Consider the following 14033-nt stretch of genomic DNA (forward strand, 5'->3'; position numbering starts at 1 on the left):
CGCCAAAAAAGGAGTGCCAAAAAGTGCCATGGCAGTGGCAAAGGAACCCTTTTTCTGCTCCGAAAAGGAGCAGCATTTTACCACTTTTGGGGCTGGAAAAACGCCAGCTCGGGGTCACAGTGTACTGTTGCTGTGGCACTGATCCAGGGCTCAAAGGGGTGGTGGTAAGCCACTCCTTGCCCACCATCTGTTTTGCCCCAAAGTCAGCCTCAGCTCATGGCAACTCTGGATGAGACATCGCCAAGTCCCCTTGCCTTCCACGGTCCTGCAGATTCAGGCCTGTGACTTCCTTGATTGAATCCAGCCATCCGGTGTGTGGTCTTCACTTTCTGCTATCCAATATCTTCCCCAGCATCATTTTCTAGTGAACCATGCCTTCTCATGATGTGGCCAAAGTACAACAATTTGATCATCTTGGCTTTCAGGAAGAGTTCAGGCTTGACCTGTTCAAGGACCCATTTGTTAGTCTTTTGGGCTGTCCACGGTATTCTCAACACTCTTCTCCAGCTCATCTAAAATGAATTAATTTTCTTCTTGTCTGCTTTCTTCACTGTCCACCTCACACATCTGTACATAGCAGGGTAATCAGATGTCCTCCTTTCCCTACATTTCCACTTTCTTTCCAGGAGGAACTCCAAAATGGCCTCCAATTTGAGCATGACTGTGAAACATGAATTTATGTTTCTATCAGTGTTTTGAACTTTTATTTGGTCATGCCCTCTTTTTCTTGAATGTCCTCCATTTTGTGGTGCCTTGTCCTCCTTTGCAATGAGGACCACTGGTCACCCTGGTACACAGTGATGGTGGATACCATGGCTTGGATGATTCTAACATTAGTTGAATACATTTGCTACAATAATAATAATAATAATAATAATAATAATAATAATAATGATTAATACAAGTTGGCCTAGACTAATGGCAACCCTGTGGATGAGAAACCTCCAAGACTCCCTATCCTCCACTGCTCTGCTCAGGCCCTGCAAACCCATTCCTGTGACCCCCTTGACTGAGTCCATCCATCTGGCATGCAGTCTTCCCCTCCTTCCTCTAATCTCTACATTTCTAACATTATTTTTTCCTCAGTGATCCATGTCTTCTCATGATGTGTCCAACGTATGACAGCCTCAGTTTCGTCATCTTGGCTTAGGCTGATCATATTCCCCTGAGACAAAAAGGGGACATTGTTATGGCTAAAAACAGGACAGATTATGTCATATTCCGTATTCATGGAAAAGTAAAATGATAGCAAAAAGTTTTATCATATGAAACTATTGATTTGTCAATTATTCTTGAGTGACTTAACTTACACAAAAATTTAGTGCTTACATGGGGACTGTATTTCACCACCACTGTATCATGAAATACTGTATATACTCATGTATAAGTCTATAAATTTAGGTTAAAAAATTGACCCAAAAAACCTGAGTAAACTTAGAATCATAGAGTTGGAAGAGACCGCAAGGGCCATCCAGTCCAACCCCCTGTCATATAGGAAATCTCAATCAAAGCATTCCTGACAGATGGCCATCCAGCCTCTGCTTAAAGACCTCCAAAGAAGGAGACTCCACTACACTCCGAGGGAGTTTGTTCCACTGTTGAACAGCCATTACTGTCAGGAAGTTCCTCCTAAAGATGAGCTAGAATCTCTTTTCCTGCAGCTTGCATCCATTGCTCCAGGTTCTAGTCTCTGGAGCAGCAGAAAATCCTCAGTATGACATCCCGTCAGGTATTTAAACAGGGCTATCATATCACTTCTTAACCTTCTCTTCTCCAGGCTAAACACCCCCAGCTCCCTAAGTCGTTCCTCATAGGGCATGGTTTACAGGCCCTTCACCATTTTAGTCGCCTTCCTTTGGACACGCTCCAGTTTCTCAACATCCTTTTTAAATTGTGGTGCCCAGAATTGGGCACAGTATTCCAGGTGTGGTCTGACCAAAGCAGAATATAGTGGCACTATTACTTCTCTTGATCTAGACACTATACTTCTATTGATGCAGCCTAAAATCCCATTGGCCTTGTTAGCTGCTGCATCGCACTGTTGACTCATGTTCAATTTGTGGTCTACTTGGACTCCCAGATCCCTTTCACACATAGTCTAGATCAGCCAGGTGTCCTCCATCCTATATCTGCGCATTTCATTTGTCCTCCCGAGGTGCCATGCCTTACATTTCTCTGTGTTAAAATTCATTTTGTTAGCTTTGGCCCAGCTTTCTAGTCTATTCAGGTCATTTTGAATTTTGATTCTGTCCTCTGGGATATTAGCTACTCCTCCTAATTTGGTGTCATCTGTAAATTTGATAAGTATGCTCCCAATTCTGTCATCCAGGTCATTGATAAAGATGTTGAATAACACTGGGCCCAGGACAGAGCCCTGTGGGACCCCACTGGTCACTTCTCTCCAGGAGGAAAAAGAGCCATTGTTGAGCACCCTTTGGGTTCGGCCGGTCAACCAATTACAGATCCATTTAAGTTACTTTGTCTAGCCCACATTTTACAAGCTTGTTTGCAAGAATGTCATGGGAAACCTTGTCAAAGGCCTTACTGAAATCAAGATATACTATATCCACAGAATTCCCTTCATCTACCGAGCTGGTAATTTTATCAAAGAAAGAGATCAGATTTGTCTGGCATGACTTGTTTCTCTGAAACCCATGTTGACTTTTTGTGATTATGGCATTGCCTTCTAGATGTTCACAGACTTTCTGTTTAATGATCTGCTCCAGAATCTTTCCTGGTATTGATGTCAGACTAACTGGACAATAATTGTTGGGATCCTCTTTTTTCCCCTTTTTGAAGATGGGGCAACGTTTGCCCTCCTCCAGTCTGATGGGATCTCTCCTGTTCTCCAGGAGTTCTCAAAGATTATTGCGAATGGCTCCGATATTACATTTGCCAGTTCTTTTAATACCCTTGATGTAGTTCATCTGATCCTGGAGACTTATATTCATTTAGGTTGAACAGGTATTCCTGTACTATCTCTTTACTTATTCTGTGCTGAAATTCCTCTTTTCTGTACTCTGCTCCATTATTCTCAGGTTGAGCACCCTTTGCCTTTTCTGAGAAGACTGAAGCAAAGAAGGTGTTGAGTAATTTTGCCTTTTCTCTGTCCTCTGTTAGCATTTTGCCATCTTCTCCACACAGTGGCCCTACCATTTCCTTCTTCTTCCTTTTGCTGCGGACATATCCAAAAAAGCCATTTTTGTTGTTCTTAACCTCTCTAGCAAGTCTGAGTTCATTCTGCGCTTTAGCTTTTCTGACTTTGTCCCTACATGTGCTTGCTATTTGTGTGAATTCCTCTTGTAAGTACTGTATCTTAGCTCTTACTTAAAAGATGCCAACCACTGATGCTGGAGAAACATCAGGAATAAACTCTTCTAAAACATGGCAACAAAGCCCAAAAAACCCACAAAAAACTATGGATGCCAGCCACGAAAGCCTTTGACTTCACAGTTTTGTAATACTGTACTTTCCATGGCAGCATCAACCTGACAGGGCTTTTTTTCCTTGAAAAAGAGGGCAAAACAGAATTTTACATTAAAACGACGAGATGGTCTGGAAATATACATACATACATACATATATATATATATATATGCACACAGACATTTTAAAAACTCGTCAGTGTCCCTTTTTAAATGTGTGATATGTTCAAGTGAATGCAAGAACACAGTGGGGCGCCCTGAGAGAGAGAGGGCCAAAACAATGGCCAGAAATAATCCAGTTTGAGACCACTTTACCTGCCCTGGCTCAGTGCTAGGGAATCCTGGGAACTGTAGTTTATTGTGGCACCAGAGGTCTCTGGTAGAGAAGGGCTAAATAGCTCACAAAACTACATTTCCCAGAATTCCCTAGCATTGATCCAGAGCAGTTAAAGTGGCCTCAAGATGGATTAATTATTTCCGCAGTGTGTTCTGAAGCAGAGAGCGAGAGAGAGGGAAGCCATTTCGCTCTTCCTGTCAGGGCCTGAAGCAGGCCTCCTCCTCTGTCTCTCTGCCAGGGCTGCTCAACCGCCAGGGCCTCAGCGTCGCCTGCCTCCGCGCCTGCGCAGTGCCGCCCTTGGGCGTGTCTGCGTGTGACGGGCGGAGAAGGATATCCGCAGTTGGGAAGGGTTGGTCGGTTCTGGCCGGCCGGCAGCCAGGCAAGGCAGCACTGTCATGGCGGCCGCCCCAGTGGGAGTCGAGGTCGGAGGCGCCGCAGCCAGCCTGAGGCCGGAGGCCGGGGCGCAGAGGGCTGAGCTCATGCCGCTGTTGGAGGCGTCTTTGTGGCCGGGGGAGTCCTGGTGAGGAGGCCCTCGAGTGTCAGGCGCTCAGGCTCAGGGAAGGCTAGGCCCCTCGCCCGCCCGCCCCTCCGCCCCTCCTGTGCGCGCGCAGGGGCTGTTGGTTTCCTAATGGGGGCCTGCAGGTGGGAGGAGGGGGCGCAGGGTGGGTGTGCGCATGCGCCAAGGAAGGGGGGCAGGGAGTGAGTCCAGTCAGTCCTCCTTCAGCACTGCTGCTGAGTCACTCCCCCTTCCACTCCTCCACTGTCCTCTGCCTTTCCTTCCTTCCTTCCTTCCTTCCTTTCCTTCTGCCCACACTCTTGCTTTTTATTATTATTATTATTATTATTATTTGTAAAGAGAAGGGTGTACCCCTTGTCCCTCCATATCTGCTGGGGCTAGGGGCACAAGACCCCTGTCGATATGGAAGAATGCCAATAAGAAAAGCACCCTCTTTTTCCCTGAGAGACCCCTCTCTAGGGACCTCTAGGCCTCTCAGGGAAACTTTCACTTCACGTCTGCCATAGAGTTGCAATCCAGGAGGACCTAGACCTCCCTGGAGAGAATATATTAATATAACCCGTGGGTAATCAGGTCAGCAGAAGTCAGAGCCACAACTGTGGCCCTGAGCATACATCATTTCACAGCATGATATTCCATTGTACCATTCCCATCTATTACAGAGGCACGTCTCCTATTTGTTGTTCTTAAACCGTGTCTCCTAATATGTTATCATCCTTAGATATCTATACATCTGTATCTATCTATCTATCTATTAGAGAGACAGGTTTCCTATTTTCTGTTCTTAAATTCTGTCTTCTAATATATTATAATCTCTGTCTGTCTATACACATGTTTTGTGAAACGGTTAATTTTTCTCAAACCCACAGCAACACTTAATTCTTTCCCATTTCTTTTGGAATTGATGTTCTGCTTTACCATTTATAGCCATTGTTTAGTTTGTCCATTATTGACAGATCGTTTAATTTTGATATCCGTTCTTCAAATACTTGGGTATTTCTATCCTTCCAATACTTTGCCCAAATTAGGTGGGCTGCTGTAATCATATAAAGAATAACACCTGTCCCTTCTTGGTTAAGTTTCCCTTTTATGTCTTCCCCTTTTATGCCCATACTCTTGCTTTTCATTACCCCCTCCGTTCGGCTTTTTCAGGTACCTGGTTGACAGCCGGTGGTTCAAACAGTGGAAGAAGTACGTGGGCTTTGACAGCTGGGACCTGTATAATGTTGGGGAGCCTAACCTCTACCCGGGACCCATTGATAACTCAGGGCTTTTTGCAGGTAAAAAGAAATAGAGATTGGCAGGAAAGGAACGGAGGGTTAAGTGGTTGTGTAGAAGGAGAGCCGGGACTCATCATGGCTCTGGGACAGATAAACATTGTGTAGGATCTGGTGTGGTAATAGTCGCCCTGACTGACCACCTCTGGAATAGACTCTCCTATTAGCCAGACAGACAGACGGACAGTGGTTTGAGTGTCAGACTATGACTCTGGAGACCAAGGTTGGATTCCCAGCGTAGCCGTGACACCCATTGGGTGACCTTGGGCAAGTCACACACTCTCTCAGCCTCCGGGGAAGGCAATGGCAAAACTCCTCTGAGCAAATCATGCCAGGAAAACCCCATGATAGGTTTGCCTCAGGTTCACTGTAAGTCAGAAGTGACATAAAGGCACGTGACAAACAAATATCGTGTATCACGTCTGGAATATTTTTGCAGAGCGTTTATCCTTCCACTCCAGTCTCTTCCAGATAAGTTGAAAGTAGAATTTGGTTCTCTCCTGTTTTTTTAAAAAAAGCCTTCTTTGCTACAGACGTTGTGATTGGTTTCTTGCAGATGTTGTAATCACAGCTGTTGTTGCGTTAGAGAGGAGAGCTTCCACCCTAAAATTAGTGTCTCACCCATTGCTTCTCACACCCTTCCTGCCATTTGTTTGCTCACTTCCCATTCCGTTCTGCTGACAAGTTTTTTCTTGTGTGGGAATAGAAAGAGAACTAAATACTGCATCTGCTTGTGTTGTGATTGGTCACAAACTATTATTTGCTTGGCATATTTAATGGGCCATTGAACTTAAAATAGTTAGATATTATATGTGCTAATCTTTAGACGTCTTAATAAGTTGTTCCTTCTTCCTTTGAACTTTAGTTGTCCATAACTTTCCTTAGCTTGATAGAAGGCTGAGGTTTGTGGTAGGCTGACCTTGGTATAGTTATAAACTTAAAATCTGAATACTCACCTTTTCATATGCAGGAACAGTCAAAGAAAGATCAGAGTCCTGTAAGATGGAAATAAAACCCATATAGGCTTTTAATAGGTTTATTATGTATTTTAATAAGTACATTATGGAAAGTTGTGGCTGTCATGGATTTGGCAGTAAAAAAGCAATAATAGATGCTTTGCTTATTGAACCTCTTTATAGCAAGGGTGGGGAAATTTGCCCTAAGAACCAAGTTAGGAAGAGGGAGTCATCTGGCCCTTCCCCCTCCTAGGTATCATTTTTCCCTTCTATATGTAGAAAGAATCATGAGGTTCATAGATTGATAACAAGGGTTTTATATCATGTTTCTCTGAAATCAATGACAAGAGCAGGATTCACCTTGGCCTGCAGCTTGTTTTCCTAACTGGAATGGCATGTTGCCTGTGAGACGATCAACCCAAAACAAGGCGCAGAGTTTAAGGAAAGGAGAATCCCTTGCAAGCTGAGTCTGGACCTTAAGTGATCCAGCTCGAGCCCACAGGCCATAGAATTCCCTCCTTGGTTGCATACCACAGTGAAAAAATTAGTATGTTTACTTTAGTTTTATAAATGCACCTCTGCATTATCTTCCAGTTTTGTTTGTTGTTGTGTGTCTTCAGGTTGTTTTCAACTGACCCTGAGATGAACCCATTGCAGGGGTTTCTTGACATTATTTATTGCGAGGGGGTTGCCTTTGAGGCTGAAAGATGGTGACTTGCCCAAGGTCACCCAGTGCATTTCCATGGATGAACGGTGATTTGAACCCTTAAGAGTCCTGCTCCAACACCTAAACCACTACAGCATGCTGGTTCTTCCTCTAGTCTTGTACTGTACAGTTTTAGGAAGTCTGAAATAGCATACAGTTTGCAAACTTACTTGAACGGCATTAGATATTTTATTCTTGGAACATAAGATAGTAGCCTCTCTGAGTAAAACCTCACTTGGGTATAGCTACTTGAATTGTCTGTGAAGATTTTCAAAAGTATGTATTTGTCCGCTACTTTGCATAGCTGTGAGTGACTGTTTCCATCTCCTTTTAGATTCAGAAACTCAGACTTTGAAAGAGCATCTCATCGATGAATTGGATTATGTGTTGGTTCCTACTGAAGCATGGAATAAATTAGTAAATTGGTATGGCTGTATAGAGGGACAGAACCCAATTGTGAGGAAAGTAAGTGTTTGTGAGCTTGGTATGATTTTTGGTGTAATCTGTTTATATGTGCTCAGAAGTAAATTAAGTTCTGTTTCTACAAATTCCTGTTTATCTTTTTGCCTTTCTCTTTACTCAAGCAACAAACTTGCCTGCATTGCCTTTTCTTTCCCTTTCTTATTTTTATGACAGGACTAGAAGAGTATAGTTTTGGGACTTGTGACTCACTTGTCATCTTAGCTGGGCTTGTTTTGACATCCATCACTGTCCTAGTGACTTTGTGTACATTTCATCTGATGTTTTTGCAGTTTCTGAGCAATAGGCAAATCTGAACTTTATACACTGCCATATTGGTCATAACTCCTTCAAGCTACCCTCCTGATTTTTTTTTCTGGGAGTTTATTTAATTTGTGGGAGCATCTCGATATTGTAGGTAGTGTTTGTGCAACTTGCCCTCAAAACCACAGAGAGGTTGTGGCATCTTTTCTGAAAATCAAATTGTAATTGCTTCTTGCATTTAAAATCCTTGTACCTGTTTGTCTGAAACCCTGGAAGGCATTATATTCTTTTAAGGGTTCATTTATACCTAAACCATGGATACCCATGGCTAAAGACCGACATACTATTTTACACTGGGCGTAAAATTACAGATTTTACACCCAGATTAAGTGTGTGTGTGTGTGTGTGTGTGTGTGTGTGTGTGTGTATAAATTGAATAGAAATAAAACTGCTGTTAATCTAAATTAAAGGACTCCTGCTGTGAGTGCTTCAGTAAAATGTTTTGCTGCCTAGATATTTCTATCTGTCTCACAGAAAGCCTTTTCTTCATAGGTTGTGGAATATGGTCTGTTTGTGAAGCACTGTAAAGTAGAGGTTTATCTTTTGGAGTTGAAATTATGTCAGAACAGCGATCCTACAAATCTTGTAAGCTCTTATTTTAGCAAAGCAGACACTGTTGGTGAGTAATTGTTAATATCACAAGTCCTCTTCAAACGCATCTACATACCCTATAATAATTTGTTAGAAAATTAAAGGGGGCAAGAATACTTTGGAATTTTATAGCAGCCTCTTATAGTATTGATCTTTTAGTTCTGTTTAAAATAGCTAGTTATTTCCTGTTAAATGATAAATACTACTCCCCCCCCCCAATATTCATATGTCATTGCAAAGTAGTGCACTGTTACATTTCAGTTCTTATAATTTGTCTTAAGCTACTACTAGTGGCTATTTTGAACTTCAGATGCTGTTCTTACATTAAAAAATCTACTTGCAGACTAATATACAGTATTTTTCGGCGTATAAGGCAACGGGGGGTATAAGACGACCCCCCAAGTCGCCCACCGACAGCATCCTTGGCCTACCCTGAGGGGGTCTCACGCCGGCTGGAGGGGGCCTCTCTGGAGGCCTGAGAGGATCCGCGGCAGCTGGGCTCTCACTGCTGTTTTTTTTCGAAAAGGAGGCGGCAGGAAAGCAGTTCCAGAGCCGGGCTGAGGAAAAGAGCCGGTCCCATAATCCTTGGTCGCGCTGCTGCTGCCGCCGCTGCCAGGAATCCTCCAGTCATCCAGCGGCTTCAGAAGTCCTCTGCGGAAGCCGCTGGAGCGGAGGATCCCGGGTGGCGGCGGCGGTGGCTTCCGTGGAAGAATTCTGAAGCTGCTGGAGGATCGGAGGATCCCTGGCAGTGGTGGCGTTGGCGCCGCTGAGGAGTAAGGGGCCGGCTCTGGAGCCGCTTCCCCGCTGCCACCTTTTGGGGAAAAATGGCAGCGAGAGCCCAGCCGCCACGGATCCTCTCAGGCCTCCAGAGAGGCCCCCTCCAGCCGGCGCGAGTGGCTGCTGGCTGGGAGAGGACCCAGCAAGGACCCCAGAGACAGGGAGGTGGCTATGCCATTCGCCTGTCTCTGGGTTAAAAATCCGGCACATAAGGCAGACTTAAAGAGTTGCCTTATACACCGGAAAATACAGTACATTTATTCAGCTGTAGATAACACATGATTTCTTATGTTTAATTTAAAGTGAGAGTATATAAATAGTTCAGACCATGCAGATTAAATTCAGAATCTTCTATATTTAAGTGTATATCCAATTCTTCATTTTATAATTCAAGGCCCAAGCATATTAAATTTATAGAAAACCAGAGTGCATAGGTTCAGCCAAAAATAATAGCACAAAGTAATTTGGATGGGCATGTACTTTTAAATTTATTTTGTTCTGGAAAGGATGTGGTGTGGGTTTGCATTTGAATAAGCCATTATTAGCGCCTGCTAGAAATATATTGCTTAAAATTTTTGTCTTACCAGCTACCATTGAAAAAGAGATGAGAAAACAGTTTAATATATCTGATGGAAAAGAAATTAGACTGTGGAGCAGATATATGAGTAATACTTATGAACAGCTAAGTAAACTTGACAGCACTATACAAGATGCGGGTCTCTACCAGGGACAGGTAAGAAATCTAAATACATTGGTAGTTGTATCCTAAAGTGTACTAGTGGTGATGTTGCAATTTTTTGGTATACAGTCACCCCTCCTTTTTCACAGACTTGAGATCTGCATCCCTCGCATATACGCAAGCAGGAAAACAGAGGGGGAAACATTGGGGTGCACGCCCATGGCGTATGCCTGCATTTGCCCGCAGGAGCACACCCCCATTCAAGCCAATGGAGCTTGAATATATGCACATTTCCATTTTCACTTGGTGGGGTTTCTGGAACCCCACAAAAATGGAAGGGCTACTGTACAGTATATCTTGTACAAATTCTGGTATGCGCTCTGTCACCTGTTAGAGTAGGTTGCAGTTTTTGAAAAGATTGATTTGGATCCAGATATAATTAGAGTCATAACAATCAATAGTGCTAAAGTTTGTCAGTAACTTCAGAGGGCTTACTGTAAGTGTGATCTAACAAATGGATCCATTACATAATCATAATGACTGTTCTAAAACCTGAGCCAGTTTCTAGTGTACTGGGCCAAGTGGAGACAAACTCTAGTCCTCATGGGAATCCTGCTGAATCCATGTCCCACCAGCACTCATGTGGAGCAACCGTTTGGATGAATTGACACCTGCATGAAGGGCAGGAATTAAAATTTTCTGGCTTCCTGATGTTGTTACCCTACAGTTCCCAGCAGCTATAACCAGCATACCAGTAGTGAACAATTATGGGAGTTGCAGTTCAACAACATTAGGAGAATCATACAGTTCCCATCCTTGATGTAGGGCTATTTATGCTATCATGTATGTTGTGCAATTGCTGTGCATTGGAGAAAAGACATGCAACATTTACAAAAACTGCAGATAAAAGAATAAACAATTCCTGTATGCAAGTACTTGTTCCTTAAATGGTAGTGTTTTGTAAATCATGCTGGGCCAGACGTTTGGCAGTGACTTTTATATCTCCCTTGAGCTACTTGCATTGGGGTTCAAAGCTGTTTTCCAATGATCCTTTCCCCTGGAAGCATTAATTTATTTGTATTTTTGTGAAGTATACCAAAGATCATAACACTGTTATCTATTTTTCTTTTTTCTCTCCCCCAGGTAGTGTTAATAGAAGTGAAGAATGAAGATGGTACTTGGCCAAGACAATCTTCACTGGCAAAGTAAGCATCTAGCTTTTTCACTTTCTATTTAGTGGCTCAGTGTAGAATTGGCTGTGGGAGATATTATGATTGTTTGTCCTCGCATGATCCGGGTTTATTTTTCATTCTTTCCACTGTGTTATCATTATCTTTGTTTTTTTCATTAACAACAAAAGAAAGAGCCTTCAGGCTGAGGAATATAATTTGGTCATGGTACGGGCAGTTTTTAACTTGAAACATCAAATCATTTGCTTGAAAAACTAGTATAAGGAGTGTGCTCGCCATTTGTGTTTTCACTTGTTTAGCCTTAAATAAATGAATCACTTCCATGTTACAGGAATAATACATTTTCTTAAGAGATAGTGAAATGCTCAGCAGTTTGTTTAAACAGCTGTCTGTTCATTCTTTATTGAGCCTATTGCCAAGTCATTTTCAACACCCTGAATCTGTGTATTACAACTAAAAAAGTAATAGCATGTAAAGAACTATAAAATGCTGGGGCAAATAATTGGTTCTAATTTATATATTGGTTTTAATTTCTAATGGACTGGATCCATAATTAACTGGAGATGCCAGGATCTGATGGGCAGCCTCTGAAAATACTTTACAGTAGGAGTCTGTTGTGGTTGGCAAATTGCGATGGGGGTGGATTGTGAAGTTCAGGTATAGGGAGTTTCAACAAACAGAACAAACACGAATCAAGGAACACGAGAGACACTGCCGACTGGTCAGTCAAAAAATCAGCACTAGCAGAACACGTTATAAACCATACTGGGCTTAAAATGCTGTTTGAAAACACTGAAATTCTGGACCATGCCAACAACTATCAGGTCAGAATGCACAGGGAAGTCATTGAAATCCATAAACAGCTGGACAATTTCAACAGGAAAGAAGAACCCTTTAAAGTAAACAAAGTTTGGCTTATTTCCTGAAAAACACCAAAATCAAGACCCAGCAAATGCAAATGAAAACCACCCAGGATGATTGGGGTTCCCCAGCAGATAATGGATCATTAATTAAATAGACACCCTGAGACCTTGCCATTCAGCAACAGAACAGTACACAGATTAACATGTAAGTCACTTCCTCTCGACCAATAGTATATATACTCCACTCTCTTCCATGCCAGAATCCTCTGAAGATGCCGGCCACACAGCTGCTGGCGAAATGTCAGGAATAAACTCTTCTAGGACACAACCTTATATCCTGAAAAACCCACAAAAAACAACGTTCTATATGTTCGGTACAAATTGTGTAGCATAGAATTATGTGGAGAGGAAGACAGGAAAGAACTTGAACTGTCTTTCCTAATGGCATTTTGGCTACTTTGGAGCTATGTGTTTGCAATTCTGTTCCTCAAGTATAGTAAAATAAACTTCTTATGATAGAATTGCAGCTGTCAGGCATTATGTCATCAGAGTAATTCCATTCCATTGAAGCATGAGGAGCTATTGCAGTATCAACAGAATCAACTTTGTTTAGCTGTGCATATTTATAAAAATCAATATTAGATTTTTTTTAAAGAACTAAGAAAGTTAGATAATTAATCTTAGTGTAGATTCTAAGACTACCACATTTTTTGCCATAAACATTGTGGCAATCATGTATAACTTTAAATCTTCCAAAAAAAATTAAACAAGGTATTTTTTAACTTTTGTGAGGTGTTTGCAGCAGTATTTGTTTCTCACCTTTTCACAACTAAATGACATGCTGTCTTGAGTCCCTTTCTTCCTTGGAGAAAGGTGGAATATTACTTACATAAGTAAGCAAATGTTAGGAGGCAAAACCTAAAAGCTCTGGGACAGTGTCCAGAAATTAGAATATTGATTAGTTGCCAAATTTCTTTCTTCCTTTTAAATGGCAATTGAAATTAAATGATTGTTGCTAGGACCCTGTGCTGAGAGAGAATTATTTGGCTTCAAGATCAAGGAAGCCAAATAAGCCAAACAATATTTATATTTTGTTTCCATCATTTCATTATTTTCACCAAAGCAGTTTTAAAAGTACCTGCATGGTACCTTGCATAAGTTTAGGCAAGTGTGCTAACTAGAGTGAAAGAGAGCCTTTCATACTCTTCTAACATCTTGTTTATGTTACTGCAGTGTGTTTATACATGGAGCTGCCTTTGAAGACTTCTTAAGAGTGACATGAATCTACTATATCACATGACTTTTTAAATTGGCCCAAAAAATATACAGAAGACATTCTCTGTAATAATTTGTAACTAGTTTAACAACAAAATTCCCTTCTCAGATCCCCTTGCCAGAATCTGTTCTTTTTAACATTTCCTTGCAAAGTTTCTAAACATGCTTTAGTGGCTTTCTGTTTTTGTATAGCAGGGGTAGGCAACCTTTTTGAGCCGGGGGCCGGGTTGCTGTCCCTCAGACAACTGGGGAGCCGAAGGGGGGGAGCTTCCACCCTCTGGGGGCGGGGCCGCATGCTGGGGGTGGAGATTCCACCCTCCGTGGGTGGGACTGTGTGCCAGGGGTGGAGCTTCCACCCTCTGGGGACGGGGCTTTCTCTGCTCCCTTTCCCAACCTCCCACTGTCTGAGAGACAGCTAGAAGGGGGGGATTGGGAGAGGGGGTGACAGGCGCGCGCCTGCTCCTCCTGCCCTTCCATGGCCCCCAGCTGCCTCTCAGAGAACCAGTAAGGGCCTGTGAGGGGGAGGAGCAACAGGCGCGTGGTCCCTGCTCCTGTCTTTGGGGCTTTGCCAGGCCTGAGGTGTCCTCCAAAGGACACCTCAGGGCTGCCAAAGCCCCGCGGGGAGGAGGAGGCGTGTGCCTGCCCTCTCCTCCTTGG

The 14033-nt window shown here is 42.9% G+C and overlaps 1 protein-coding gene across 1 annotated transcript in view; it reads left to right on the forward strand.

Annotated features, from left to right (window-relative positions):
• Positions 1-4072: 4072 nt before the first annotated feature.
• Positions 4073-14033, forward strand: part of LOC149321646 (ubiquitin carboxyl-terminal hydrolase 4-like) — a 46255-nt gene continuing 36294 nt past the window's right edge. Inside the window, exons 1-6 of the mRNA XM_089526154.1 lie at positions 4073-4282; positions 5432-5559; positions 7553-7683; positions 8494-8620; positions 9957-10102; positions 11192-11253. Coding sequence (XP_089382280.1) covers positions 4158-4282; positions 5432-5559; positions 7553-7683; positions 8494-8620; positions 9957-10102; positions 11192-11253 — 719 coding nt within the window. The 5' untranslated portion in view covers positions 4073-4157. The remainder of the gene's footprint in view (positions 4283-5431; positions 5560-7552; positions 7684-8493; positions 8621-9956; positions 10103-11191; positions 11254-14033) is intronic.

This window comes from Sceloporus occidentalis, unplaced genomic scaffold, assembly GCF_023333645.1.
Source record: "Sceloporus occidentalis isolate IW3139 unplaced genomic scaffold, rSceOcc1.0.p SCAF_1, whole genome shotgun sequence".
Classification (NCBI taxonomy): Eukaryota; Metazoa; Chordata; class Lepidosauria; order Squamata; family Phrynosomatidae; genus Sceloporus; species Sceloporus occidentalis.